Source organism: Emydura macquarii, unplaced genomic scaffold, assembly GCF_026122565.2.
Source record: "Emydura macquarii macquarii isolate MOO-44397 ecotype Brisbane River unplaced genomic scaffold, CSIRO-AGI_Emac_v2 contig_2734, whole genome shotgun sequence".
Classification (NCBI taxonomy): Eukaryota; Metazoa; Chordata; order Testudines; family Chelidae; genus Emydura; species Emydura macquarii.
The window spans coordinates 4,365,526-4,380,811 of NW_027132871.1; the positions used below are offsets into that span (position 1 = coordinate 4,365,526).

General features: G+C 42.4%; 1 protein-coding gene across 1 annotated transcript in view; it reads right to left on the reverse strand.

Moving 5' to 3' along the window:
* PRPS2 (phosphoribosyl pyrophosphate synthetase 2) overlaps positions 1-9,887 on the reverse strand; it is a 31,661-nt gene extending 21,774 nt beyond the window's left edge. The window contains exon 1 of the mRNA XM_067566135.1: positions 9,655-9,887. Within this exon, the coding sequence (XP_067422236.1) occupies positions 9,655-9,776 (122 nt within the window). The 5' untranslated portion in view covers positions 9,777-9,887. The remainder of the gene's footprint in view (positions 1-9,654) is intronic.
* Positions 9,888-15,286: the final 5,399 nt, after the last annotated feature.

A 15,286-nucleotide genomic window follows, 5' to 3' on the forward strand; every position in this document is an offset into this window, starting at 1 on the left:
CTTATAATGAGAAGTGTCAAGCAACCTTAATGATAGGTGGCACCACCAGGGTCACCAATAATAAAATCAATTTTATGTTAGCAGATGGGGGCATCAGTTTAGACAGGGAAAACAGTGACATACTTCATCAAGTTTTCGAATATCCAAAAAACACCCCAACATGATTTGTCCTGACCCACTGATCTAGCTCTGAAGTGGATTTCTCTCAAGCTCTCAGTAAAATAAACAAACTAAAATAAAAATTTATGAGCAATGTCCAGCCATAGCTACCTATGGTGAACTCAAAGTGCTGAATCAGGATATTTCCCTCCAGAGCATGGTAAATAAATCACAGTTTTGACTCTGTGCTCTTGTTGAGAGCAGCTTAAACAAAGTAAACATGTTTCCCTAGAATGCCAGATCTTTGGGGTAGGTCTGAAGGAAATTAGGAAAATGGTTCTTAATATCACCATGGGCAAGAGCCCAGCAACATTTCTTCTGAACAAAGCCTGTAAAGTTAGACTTATTACACCAGGGAAAGAGAAGGAACAAGTGAGATGTAAAAAGGAGATACTGCCTAACCAAGAAATAGTCTCAGAACAACATAATAGAGAGGTTTAGTGGAAGAAAGAAATAAAGATTCCAGCACTTGCAACAAGTAATCAACAATTTGTAAATACGTAGTAGGGTAAAAGTTTGTTAAATGAAATGTGTTCATTTTTACTACATGTAGAAGACAAAGTTTGTTATAATATTCTAACTTCTTTGTTTGTGGCCATTACTAAAATACTTGATTAAGATAAAACGGCTCACCTGAGATTAATATGTGGCTTATGAATTCTGTATGTATATACTTTGAGAGAAATAAATACAAGTGGTTAGAGCACTGCATGTCGTCTGTGTTCTATTTCTCGATATACCAATGGGTATTGCTTACTAACGTCCTTGAGCTAGCCACAATCTTTAAGCCTACTGTCCCATTTGGAAAATGGGAATGTTCCCTTCACCCACAGTGTAAAGAGATTGAGGGCATTTTCCCACTTCAGAACTAAGAACCTATTTTGCAGGCATAAGTGTGAGCTGTATAGGCTATGTATACACAAATGACTGACTTGCTGTCCACATAAATCAATGTATTCACAAAAATTTCAGGCTGAGATCAGGCTTAAAATCTATGTTTGCATAGCACTTAGTGATCATCTAATTAGAGGTGCCACAGAAGAGAAAAAGTATGTTTGCCTACAAAAGGATTTTCTCGCAACTGGCTAAAGATAGTCATGCAACATATAGTACCCTCAGTGTTTACACCTCTTCCATACTGAACTTTGAAACGGTAGAGCAGTGTTAACCAATCAGATTAGATATGCAGCTCACTCCTTAGCCATTATATAGCAATGTAATAAAGCATAATTAGTTAAAATTTTCCTTCAGAGAAATATGATCAGTCAGATGTGTCTTATTCTCAGTCTTCATTTTAAACCCAAGTGCTTAGAAAATTTCTATGAAGTTTCAATAAAACCATCTATTGCAAAGACAATGAGAAGTACAACAGTACAGAAATAGGAGAGCATTAATGAAATAGCTTAGTATTTTAAGAAAAAGTGGCTAACAGTAGTCAAAATTTGTAACAGATATCCTAGATGTATTTAGGCTTGAAAGTATTAGATTTTTAATTGGTAATGTCAGCAAATGTTTACTTCACTGAACACACACAAACTGATAAAAACGTATTTCTATCAATAATAATCAAAATGTACAGACAAAGAAAGAAAATGCTGCTTGAAAACAGAGTTTGATATAAGGATATTTGTTTGTTTTGACACATGTTGAAGTTTGTGTTTTAACAGTTATAAGCTTTAACTTTTTGAATCAATGTTTGTCATTAAATTGTCTGATCCCCTCCCCACATCACACAATTGTGAACATTTAAAACCAATAAAAATAGAAAAATGTTTAAAAAGTTAAACAGATTATCCATCAAAATTATAAAAAAATCATAAAAAACGATGTATTCTGACAAACCTATATATCTTACTACAAATTCACTTTATTCCAGATGTATCTGGACCTAATTGCTAATTAATCCATTTTGGATTGTTTATGTTTACATAATCTAATTTAGTGAGGACATAGAGAAAGGGAAAAAATTACAAGCTGCTTTTGTTTTGTGCAGTTTAATTGAATTCAACTATTTGGTAACTATTTGGTTTACCTGAAAACTTCTCACCCTGTGAGAGTCTATGTAATGTTACCTTAATGATATCTTTCATGGTAGATTTTTGCTTTTTTTAAACCAATAAAATCCTATATGCAGCTTTAAGCTTCACCCATTTGCTTGGAATTTGTAACATATATGGCACTTTAGATTATGCAGTTTTCTACAACTAGCTGTAAGATATAGGCACAAGAAGGTACAACATATTTTCAGTGTTTTCCTAAACCCCAATACAGCAAAGACTTGTGCCATAATGAACGTTACTCACTGCAAGCTTCATTGGAACTTCAAAGGGACTAACTCACTGTGTATGAAGTTAAGGCTTGAGGGGCATCCTTACACACACCTCTTATATTAGTCAAAGGGCTTAAGCACGCAATCACCACACAAGGAAACTCAAAAAATCAAAATATTTCAGACAGGTCTTCGATACATTATATATTTTGAGTGGTTTTAGCAAGGATGAGGAATTTTAATCAATATGTAAAAAGCCTTTGGTGGAGCAGAAAAAAATGGGAGAGAGAGATTTAAGTATGTAAAACCAGATTAAAGTATAGGCCTTTTAGGTCCAATCTTAGGATCCACCTTAAATCACATTTTTAAAAACTTTTCATTAAAAACAAAACTAAGGTAATGTTTTCCAAAAGTGTTTAGGTTCTATTTTCAAGAGTGACTTAAGCAATTTGGAGCCTAAATCCCAATGAGACCCAGGCTCTTAAGTGACTTGGGAGTCTGTGTGCCATTTTCAGAAGTGAGCTAGGCACTTAAGAAACCTAAGTGCCTTACTCCCATATAAATTAATGGGAGTTAGGCACTTTAGGTGCTTTTGAAAAATATCACAAGGCACCTAATACCTTTAAAACCTGATCTTTAAAATTGTACCCTTCCGAGAACCTTACTCATTTTACTAAATGATAATATTGTGACATACCTATCTGAAGCACAACAGATTATTTTAGTTCAATTTTACAGATGAGTACATTCAGACACGAACGTTCAGAGACTTCATGCATATCCAGAAATAGAACCTTTTGACTTGTGCTCTAATCCAGTGTTTCCCAAAGTCTGGGGCATGCTTCCATGGGAGACTAGATGGCTTGGGGGGAGGTGAAAGAAGAGAGTGCGCGCTCTCGGTTGTTCTTCACTTTTTTTTATGTCTCCAGTCATTAAGATTGCAAAGTAAACCTTCAAAAATAGAGTGCTCATATTTCACTATTCACTTCTTTTCCATCGCAAGGCTTCTGTTCCATCATTGCTCCAAGTAGTCTTACATATTTACAGGCCCAGATTAAGGCAATCCAGGGTTGTAAACACATTAGGACATGGGACCTTCCTATAGCCTAGCCCCACACTTAGAAGTGGCAGGGGTGCCCTCCTCCAGCTGTGATGGCTGTGCAACCTTAAAATCAGTCCACTTGCACATAAAGATTATCATAAGTTACATGACTGCATGACCCAGGTAAACTTAATTCTGGTATTTCCTAACTCTGAAATCTTAATCTTCTTTAAACAGCTCTGTGTGTACCTATACAATCTTCAAAACTTGATAATCTTAGCCATATTTTAATAGTGAATATGTATGTATAAATTTTAAATAGTTTTATGAATGCAATATATAAAATTTTTGCTGCTCAGAGCACGTACACCACTCTTACAGGGCCCACAACTCACTGCCCAAGCCCAGCCACCATCTGATTAAGTTCAATTATTGATGTAGTGGGTTTTTTCAGGGGTGATTTTCTTTATATATTCCTTAGGATGGATATTAGGAAAAACTTTTTCACTAGAAGGGTGGTGAAGCACTGGAATGGGTCACCTAGGGTTGTGGTGGAATCTCCATCCTTCTAGGTTTTTAAGGCCCAGCTTGATAGCCCTGGCTGGGATGATTTAGTTGGGGTTGGTCCTGCTTTGAGCAGGAGGTTAAGACTAGATGACCTCTTGGGGTTCCTTCCAACCCTAAATGTTCTATGATTCTTACTGGTCTTTGAGAGGGTAAGTGGTGTGATAAAACAATTACTGTAGGTTTTAAAATAAACGTGTAGCTCATTTTCTACATTTTGAATAGTTACTTTTTGAAAATGAGGTTGCTCATTCTCCATTGCAGAGTGTTGTTTTGAATTAAGACAAATTCCAAATTAAGTACACAAGATCACACAGATTTCATTTGCAAGAAGCCTTCAACTCAGACAAGACAACCTGCTCCCTAACTGACCAACTGGTATGCAGTGTTACTGAATGCTATTCTCAAGCACTCAAATAGCAGCTGTAATCAATAATGGATTTTTCCATATTTTGTTAACCAAGAGACTGAATTCCTTTCAAAAGCAGACCAAGCCAGAATGATGCACTCTTTCATCATCCCCAAACTGGACCACTGCAGGCCATTCTTCTTGGATTTGGCCATGAGAGCCTGACAGAAACATCAACTGGTCCAACACACAGCTATCCACTTACTGAGCAATATAGTGCAGGGAACACATCCTGAGGTGACCCCACATTCAAGCTCCTGTGACTAAAGCCACCAGCAGCCCAGAAGGCCCTGGTTTTGACTTGCTGGGAATGATGTCTGAATGTCCCCCACTGACAAAAGTCAGGCAGGGCAAACCCCTCAGTGTGAGAGGTGTCTGTTTGTTCCTGTTTCAGGAACCAGGTAAGAGAGCTGCAGGAGGGGGCTTGTCTGCGTAGCATCTAGGAACATGTAGACTGAGAGACAGGACACACATGGAAACATCCGTCTATAGATGCTGGCCCCCCTGGGCAGTAGACATTGCTCCAACCCCCACCCAGGTTCCCATCCACTGCAGTCAAGAACCAGTGTGTTTTACTGGCTGTAGGTGGTGAGGCGCAGACACCAATAGCTGAAGAGAATGAGCCACCTAGCCCCAAGGCTGGGATGCTCATGGCCACTGCACTGAAGAGGCAGCAGCATAGGGTGTTGGAGACTCCCTTCTGAGAGAGATGGAGGCATTCGTCTGCCAACCTGACATGATATTGCAGAAGGCATGCTGTCTATGTGGAGTCTGCTTCTGAGTCGCTTATGGAAAGTTTACCAAGGTTCATCCAGCGCTCCAACTACCACCCCAGACTGATCAGATTCATATCTGGCAGTATCATAGGATCCCATGTACTTGAACAGGCAAGCAACGACTACAGGGCTCTGGGAACAAGGGTGAAGGAGTCAGGCGTGCAGGTTCTATTCTCATCTATCCTCCTAAATGAGGGTAAGGGCCCATGCAGGGACACATGCCTCTTGGAGATAAACACATGACTGCAGCTGGTGTTGACGAAAGGGTTTGCGCTTTTCAACCATGGAATGCTGTTCTGGGAAGGAGCACTGCTAGGCGGTGACCAAGAAAGGGAAGAGCATCTTCATGCATCAACTCATCAACCTAATGTAGAGAATTTTAACTAAATTAATAGGAGAAAAAAAGCCCACAGATAAGCATAAAAAAGGCAACCTTACAGGGCTAGATGTTGGGGGACATGGACAAGAGAGTCATAAAGGCAACAAGAGGGAAAATGGGGAGGGAATGGGGGATCTGCTCACTCTCTTCTATGTCTATACACAAGTGCAAGAAGCACTGGGAGTAAACAGGAAGAACTGGAAGTATTAAGCTAAATTACAACTTAATTGGCACCACAGAGACTTCTTGGGATAAATCTCATGACTGAAATATTGGTGTAGCGGGGTATAATTTGTTCAGGAAGGACAGGCATGAAAAAAGGGAGATGATGTACAAGAATATATTCTTGTTCTGATGTTCAAAAGTTGGTGGGAGGTAGACCAATTGAAAATTTCTGTGCAGAGAGAAAAAAAAATAGGGGAGATTTCATGGTAGAGGTCACTATAGACCACTAAATCAGGAAGAGCAGGTGGATGAGACATTTCTAGAACAAATAACAGAAATATCCAAAACATATAATCTGGTAGTAAGATAGGAACTTTAATTACCCAAACTTCTTTTGGAAAAGTAATATGTCAAAACACAAAATGTCCAATATGTTCTTGGAATTTAGTCTGGGCAACTTCTTGCTTCACAAAGTGAAGGAAGTAATTGTCGGGACAACCATTTCAGATGTGATTCTGACTACCCAAGGCATTGATTGCAAATCTGAAGGTGGAAGGCAGTTTGGGTGAAAGTGATCATGAAATCTATCATGTCATGATTCTACAGAAAGGAAGACGTGAGAACAAGGACAGAGTAATGAACTTCTACAAAGCAGACATTAACAGACTCAGAACTGGTAGAAGAAACCCTAAGGGAAAAAGGAGTTCAAGATGACAATATTAACAGCACAACTGCAAACTATCTGGTTGCAAAGGGAAGATAGGAATAATAGTAAGAGGGCAACATTGTTACAACAGGAGCTCTTTAATGACCTGAAAATCAAAAAGGAATTCTACAAATATTAAGAACATGGACAAATTGCTAAGGAGGAGTACAAAAGATTAGCACAAGCATGCATGTACAGAATCAGAAAGGCTAAGGCACAAAATGAGTTACACTCTGCAATGGATACAAAATGCAATAAGAAGAGGTTATTAAAAAAATTAGGAGCAATAGAAAGATGAAGGAAAGCGTAGATTCCCTAGTTAGCAGAGAAGGAGAGCTAATAACTGATGACATAAAGAAAACTAAGGGGTTTAGTGCCTATTTCGTTTCAAACTTTACTAGAAAAGATTAATGGTGGTCAGATACTCAACACGATTTTAACAGCAAGGGGGAAGGAATACAAGCCAAAATATTGAAAGAATAAGTTAAAGACTATTTAGGTAAGTTAGATATATTCAAGTCAATAGGGCCTGATCAGATTCATCCTAGAATACCTAAGGAACTAACTGAAGCAATCTTGGAATTGTTAGCAATTATCTCTGAGAACTAATGGAGAAGAGCTGAGGTACCTGAAAACTGAAGAAGGGCAAATACAGTACCTATCTTTAAAAATGGGAACAAAGAGGACCACAGGAATTATAGACCAGTCAGTAGATATGATTTTAGTAAGAGTTTTGACAGTCTCATAACATTCTCATAAGCAAACTAGGAAAGTGTGGCCCAGATGAAATTACTATACAGTGAGTGCACAACTGGTTGAAAGACCATACTCAAAGAGTAGTTATCAATGGCCCACTGTCACACTGGAAGGCTGTATCTAGCAGGGTCCCACAGGGGTCAGTCCTGAGTCCAATACTACTCAATATTTTCATTACTGACATTGAAAATGAAGTGGAAAATGTATTTATAAAGTTTGCAAATATGACACCAAGCTGAGTGGGGTTGCAGGTACTTTCAAGAATGGGACTGGAATTCAAAGTGACCTTCACAAATTGGAGAATTAATCTGAAATCAACAAAATGAAAAATTCAAGAGAGAAGTGTAAAGTACTACACTTAAGAATGAAAAAATCAAATGCACAAATACAAAATGGGAAATAACTGGCTAAGCAATCATATTGCTGAAAACAAACTGGGGGCTATAGTGGATTAAAGTGAATACAAGTCAACAATGTGATGCAACTGAAAAAAAAAAAAAAAAAAAAAAGGATAAATATTCTGGGGCATATTAACAGAAGTGTCGTATGTAAGAGATGAGAGGTAACTGTCCCACTCTAGTTGGCACTGCTGGCTGGAGTACTATGTCAAATTGCAGACACCACACTTCTTGAGAAAAGAAGACAGAGGGGACCTGATAACAGACTTCACACATTTCAAGAGCTCTTATACAGAAGACAATCAGTTTTTGTTCCATGCCCACTGAAGGTAAGACAAAAAGTACTGTGTTTAATCCGCCACAAGGAAGATTTTGGGTAAGTATTAAAAAAAAACAAAAAAACCTAACTATATAGGTAGTTAAGCTCTGGAATAGGCTTCCAAGGGAGGTTGTGAAATCCCCATAAGTGAATATGAACATTTTTAAGACCAGGCTGGACAAATATCTGTCAGGGATGGTCTAGGTTTACTCGGCCCTGCCTCAGCATAGGGATTGCACTTGATGACCTGTCAAGAACCCTTCCAGCCCTAACCTTATAGAATTCTATGATTCTATACTATGCAAAAACATAGCTAATTAGTAACACGACCCACTGTAACAAATACAATCTATCAACAGGACTTTACAGCCTGAGTCTAAGATGATGTTCTCCAGTTAGTCCACATACCCTCAGCATTAAATTACCTACTGCTTGACAGCAGGATGAGTCTTACATATACAAAGTGCAAAGGAACACATCTCTTTGCACAAGCCTTCCATCTAAAACAAAGGGCCAGCAGCATCCTTTCTGGAGATAAAGGGAGAATACAGCAAAACAAAAAAGCAGCCAAAAAAGAAAAATACTGTGCTCTTTCTGGGAGGAACAGATGTTCATTTATATGACACCTCTGTACGACAGCAATGGGGTGGGGGGTGTCATTAAAACAGTGCAACACACAACTCTTAAGCTCAATACTTAAAACACACAACTCAAATACAATTTCTTTTCCCACCACCCTCTCCAAAATATCAAGATGATGTAACACAGTGGTTCTCAACCTTGCCAGACAACTATACCACGTTCAGGAGTCTGATATCAAGCTCGGGAAAGCAGGGTTCATGCTCTGACTTGAGCTTGGGCTTCAGCATGTATCTTAGATTCATGGGCCCCTGCTTGCCACCCCCTAATGCCGATCCTGCACTTGCGTCCTCCCCTCCCCCGAAATGCAGCCTGCCACACCAAGTTGAGAAGCACTGATAACATAGAGTAGTATAAACAAGTCACTGTCTGTATGACATTTCAGTTTGTACTGACTTCGCAAGTGCTTTTTACCTCGCCTGCTGGAAAACTAGGCAACTATCTAGACGGGTTGCTGTACCCCCTGGAAGAGCTCTGCCTACCCCTCTGGTTGAGAGCCACTGCGGTAACAGACCTAAGCATCTGTGTCATGTTAGTCACGTGATCTGTGCCAGGCCAGAACTCTATTCTTCTTCTCCTCCTTGCTGACGTTTACCTGGCCCAACTCCGGGTGTCCCAGCTGGATAAGGCATGTCACAGGGGCACTAGGGTTGGTAAATAAACGCATGGAGTCGTCACCCAAGGGGGGGGAGAGGAAGGGCCTGCCCCCCACCCTGCGTTATTGTGGGGGAGGGGACAACTAGGGACAGGGGGAAGGCCCAGGCGCAGCTACCTGTCACCGCTCAAGTGTGGGCGCTGCTTACGCCGGGGCAGGGCTCGGGCTCAGCACGGGGGGGGGGGGGGGGTGTCACTTTTCCTGTGGCTGGTCGCACAGCGCACGGGGGGGGGAGGGGAAGCGTGAAGCGGGCCTTGCGCTCCCCTCGTGGGGGGATGGGAGCCGAGCCGACCCGGGTACGGACCCGGGGGCGGGGCCAGTGACGCAGCGGAGGGCAGGTGACGCAGACCCCGCCCCCCCCCAGGAGCGGCCACGCTTCGTTAGTTTACCTCCCCCCTCCCCCACCCCGCGGCTTCACCTGGTCTCCTGGTTGCTGAATTTCTTGGTCACCACCTTGCCCAGGTCCAGCCCCAGCCGATCCGCCACGCGCTGGGACAGGTCCTGGTGCGAGCTGCCGCTGAACAGCACGATGTTGGGCATGGCCGCGCCGGGAGGGGTGAAGGGGGAGGAGAAGGGGCCGCGGGCGGGAGGTGGTGGCGGCGGCGGCAGCGGCGATTCGGCGGCGAAGAGAAGAGAGCGGGAGAGCGCGGCGCGCGGGCGGGGGTCAAATAACAAGCGGCGCCGGGCCGGGCCCCGCCCCCTGGGCGCGCGCCTCGGCGGAAGGAGGAGAACGAAAGGGGGCGGGGCGGGAGAGAGGCGAGCGGCCGCGGGATGCAGGGCGGGACACAGCCAATGGGCCGGGGGGACACGTGACGGGGACTCGGAGGCGGAGCCTCGGATTGGGGGGGCTTGGGCTGAGAGTGGCGGTTGCGGGAGGCGGGGGTGACAGTTAAGGGGCTTGGCCCAGCGACGGTTGGGTGGCCGCCCAGCTGTGGCCCTAGGAGAGCGCCATAGGCAAAGCAGAAGGTGGGGGCTGGGAGGATTTGAACCCAGGATCTCAGCACCAGCCCATCTCCTCTCACCACAGGGCCCAGCCCCTGCCCAGCACTGAACTGCGCCAGGTGGTGAGCACTGGGGTGCAGGAGCCTAGTGCCAGCAACATACAAGCCGGCCAAGCGACAGTTGGGGTCCTGGCCCCCTGTGGTCATCACACTCATTGGCATCCAACCCCCTCCACTTTCATTACATTTACACAGTTTTCAGGGCCCCTTCTGAACGTGGGGCCCTGGCACAATCATCCCCTTGTATGCACAAGTGGGCATTGTTCTCTCACCTTCAGGCATCTCCTCCCGCATGTGAGAGGGATCTGCTCGTGCGACATCTCCTCACACACTCGCAGCTTTGTGGTTTTGCCTGATGGCATCAGTTCCAAAGCTAGTGATTAAAAATAATAAAAGTTTGAAGTAGGCTGGGACACTGCACCTGCCCCTAAATACCTTGCCAGTTTTTCTAGGTTTACAATCAGATTTTCTGGTTTGAACAAGGTATTTCTCCCCTTCTGCTGTGTAAAATACCCACGCTGCCAGAGGGAATTGTTTATACACATAAATATACATATCTTGTTGTTCAGAGATGAAAAAACAAGAGGTGTCCCTTGTAAAAAGGGACTGTTGACCCCTCTATGGAGGTTTGAATGACTATAGTTTTATTCAATTACAACTCTATTTTGATAGTTAAAAAAGGGTAGTTAAAAATTATTAGTCTTTTTTAACTAATAAATCTTTGTTCCCCTTTCACACAGCACTTTCTACTGTCTTTTTCCCCACATTTATTACTATCAATTCCACACTGCTAAGAGCCTTTGGAATAAAGTTCCAGGGATACCAGTTTCCTCCAGTGTAATCTGAAAATTGAGACCCCCATGCTGCAAACACTTGCATATGCTTAACTTCACTATCCCTGATTTCATGGATAGTAACATTAAGCTCCTATAGAAGGATTTGCAGGATAAACTGTAATATTCCATATTTCTGATGTCTCCATATTAAGGCTAGTTGAACATTTTCCATCATAATTGTTTTTGAGCAGAAAATTGGATTTTTTTTGCAAATTTGCAGGGGAAAAAAAAAGTATCTGCTTTCCACAAAATGCTTTTTTTTTTGGAGGGTGGGGGTAGGGGTAGGTAAAAAAACTGGCCCCAAACCAAAGTTTCTGGCCAGCAATTAATATTTTCATAATGAAATGCTGCTCAGTGCCTCATGGGAGTTGTAGTTTGGCATCTCGTGCTCCCATTCTCAAACAGACATCTTTTCTAGCCAGCTCTACACAATATATATATAGTGAAATATGTTTTTTCTAGCCTGTCATCTCTGCAAACTCAAATGGCATCTGAAAGCAAAGCTGTGTTCTTTCTATCTTGCATATCTTCTGTAGTAAACAATTTTGCAGGCCAGATTCTGTTCTTAGTTACTTGCCAACTCTTGTGTGATCTGTTGATATTTGATATTTTCTTTTAAGCCCTAGCTCCTGGAATGTTGTAATTAAGTGAGAATCTCAGCTTCTATTTTTTTCTTCAAGTAAGTTTCTATGGTTGCATAGTAAAGCTTGAAAACATGACTCAAGTGCACCCTAAAGACTCAGAAATAGAGCTGAGTGGAGAAAAGTAATTCCATTTCCTGGATGATTTTGTTATTTTTGAAATTTGGTTTTGTTCTGATTTGGAATGAAAACCCAACATTTTGAAATTCTCCCGAAAAGGGAATGGAGTATCAACTCTGCAAGGCAGACTGGAAATTCTGGGAACTCATGCTGCTGTGGAGCTGCGAGCCTGGAAAGAGTTGGTGGTGCTCCCCCAACCCTATAAACTTTAGCCCAATAGTTAGAGCACTCACTCTGGATGTGTGGCAGATCCAGGTTCAAATTCTCCCTACCTGATTTTGAGCAGAGAGTTCACCCTGGCCCATATTACCCTTCCTCTTAGGAGAATGCCACAAGTCTACCCTGCTGAGCATCTAAGACATCTAGGGGTTTCAAGCTCCCCACCAGGCAGCCTGGAAGCTGACCTGCAAAGGAGCTGGGTGAGCAAGCTGGCAAGAAACTAGGCAGGTTTCAAAGCCTAGCAGCAGGCAGGGTTTTGTCAGAACTGTCTGAATTCTAGTGGAACTTCAATGAAATCAAGTAGTTTCTGCAAACATGTCCATATTTATGAAAAAATAAATTATCAGAATTTTTTCAACCAATTATACTCAGAATCAAAAAGTGATTGAAAAGAACTGGAAATGTATTAATTATTTTTTAAAAAATCTTATGATTTTTAAGTCAATCTAAAATTTTGTGCTCGACTCATGATTTTTGGATGCATAGAGTTGCCAATACTGAAGCCTACAATCTTCAAGAATAAACCAGCTGGCTCAGTGAATCCCTTCATCAGCTTTCTATATTATAATGCATCACATTAAAGCTCCTTGTCCTCATTTAAGTCCACACACAGATTTAACTTGTCACCAGAACAATGTTTTTTCACCTACAATTAGCAAAGGTTCTTCTGATCACATGTCTATCTATACTCTATCCTCCACACTTTCATACCATCCCACTATCTACTGCAACAGGTTATAAGTGTATGTCCACTCTGAAGCTGAGAGCAAGCCTCTGAGTACAGGCAGGCAGACAGACTCCAGTTAGCAGAGCTCAAGCTAGAACATGAAAACTAGCTGCGTGGATGTTGCACTCAGGCTCTTAAATCCAGCTGGTACCCTAATCTCAAGAGACCAAGCTGTAGCCTGAGTTGCAACATTCACACTGCTATTTCTAGCATGCTAGTGTGAGTTTGTCTGCCCAGATTGGTAGACTCTCAGCTGCAGTCTACTGTAGACATATCCTAAGGAACATGCTGTTGATGATGATGTGAACAAGGGATAGTACTGAAGGGGTCTGTTTCTGCACTCAAATTATGGCTCTCTCTTCCCTGGATGTGCTAATTGCATCCTATACAGACCCACACCAAAATACCAGAACTCTAAAGTTATTGTATTTGTTTAACATAGACAATTGTTATTGTCTATTGTTTAAATCCATTGCCTTTTTATTTTTCCCTATTCAAAGGGTTAATTATGTAAATGAGAGATGCAAGGTGGCTACACTCAGATGAAAATAGGAAAAGAAAGTATCTCTCAATGAAAAAAGTTTTATTTTAGCTAGTTTCTCCTTTCCCCCAACCCCTAAAAGTAGAGAGATTCTTACCTGATGTGGAACATACAACTTTTTCTTTTTCCTTGATCAGGAAAAAGCAAGGGAGATTGCTATTTCCTGATAATTAGCTATTAGTAGGCCCCAGTCAGTTCAGCTGTGACTAATTTAAGGGCACTACAGGTGCAGCAATTACCAACCAGCAGAATTTAGGCAATATACGTAATTCTGCTGTGGAAAAGTATTGCTGCAGAAACCTGTTGTTTTCTTCAAGACAGAGCTCTAGCATTGTAGGATAGTGAAGATAAGTTTTTACTAAGAATTCAGGCGTTCAAGTCTGATACTGTTGTAATCTGATTTCTAGGAAACTTCAAACTATTTTTATTTTGTTTTTCTATTGTTGCTTTTTTCCCTCCTTTTGTCTATTTTACTTCCACTTGCTGTGAACCAATATTTCACAAACCTTTCTAGGCCTGGTCTACACTGACAATGGAGGTTGATGTAACGCCGCTTACGTCAACCCCCTAAAATATGCATCTCCACTGGCACTTCAGTTCCGCCGATCTAAATCGTGGTAAAATTCGACTTAATAAAACCACCTCTGCAAGTGGTGTAGCACTAAAGTTGAATTCTATGGGTTGAATCAGTATCAGTGTAGGCAGAGTGCAATGTAAATTGATGTCATTGGCTTCTGGGAGGTATTCCATAATGCTCTGTTGTGACCGCTCTGGACACTGGCGCTCTGCTGCACCAAGGCCACGTAAACAGGAAATAGCTTCTCTCCTCAAGCCCCAGAATATTTTGAATTCCCCTTTCCCTTTTGGTCCAGGTGGAGCGAGTTTTGTAGCTGAACTGCTCATGGCGACTGCATGCTCAAAATATGCTCCAGCATGGAGTCGTCCTGAGGTCTTGGATCTCATCAGCCTGTGGAATAAAAAGTCTGTACTGGCTCAGCTCCGAGAAAGAAATTTATATATCTACAAGAAGATATCACGTGGTATGATGGAGAAGGGCCACAACAGGGATGCGCATATCAGAAAACTAGGAAGGTGAACAAGCGTTCTGGCTTGTCACTGAAGACATGCTGCTTTTATGAGGAGCTGCATGTGATTCTCGGTGGTGGCCCCGCTACTGTGCCACCATGCAGCATCGATACCTCCGAAGAATCCCAGTCCAGGATAAATGAGGAGGACTCTGTGGATGAGGAGGAGAAGAACAAGGGGCAGGAGAGTGGGGTATTAATTCTCCCTGAGAGCCAGGACCTGTTCATTACCCCAGAGCAGCCCAGCCGTACATAAGACAGCGGTACCGACTGAGATGCCGGGGAAGGCATAACTGGTGAGTGTATATAGCAAATTTCATTTCTGTGGTTATGTCCCCAGTCTTGCTTCTTATTTTTGGGAAAAAAGGAGTTTGTGCTTTTGATGGGATGGGCTTCCTGGGTGTTGGTAAACTTCAGGAGAGGGTTACCCCCGGAACAGACAATTTATGTTTCTGGGGAAGGCAGCCTTATTTCTGCTGCCATGGTAGGAAACTTACCCCGTCACTCTGCTATTAAATGAGCAGGCATCATCGCAGAACACAGCATAGCAGCATAAGGGCCAGGCCTGTACCCCGATGCTTGCAGCAAATCTTCCCTTTCTGGCTGCATTACCTTCAGGAGACTGATATCACACATGGTCACGTAGGGAAGACGGTGCAAGTTTACTGTATCCGACCAATATAGTCACTGTGTCTTATTCCCCTGCTATGGACAGTGTCCCTGAGCCCCTACACAGACAATTCCCTAGTCATGGTGTTGTTGGCATGGGCATTATGGGTCCGGGAACTGGTTGCCCTATCTTTTCTCTAGCTACACTTCACCCACAGCCTCCTCTAATCCGTTTTGACCACCTCCTCCCAAACCAGTCTTTGGGATGCTA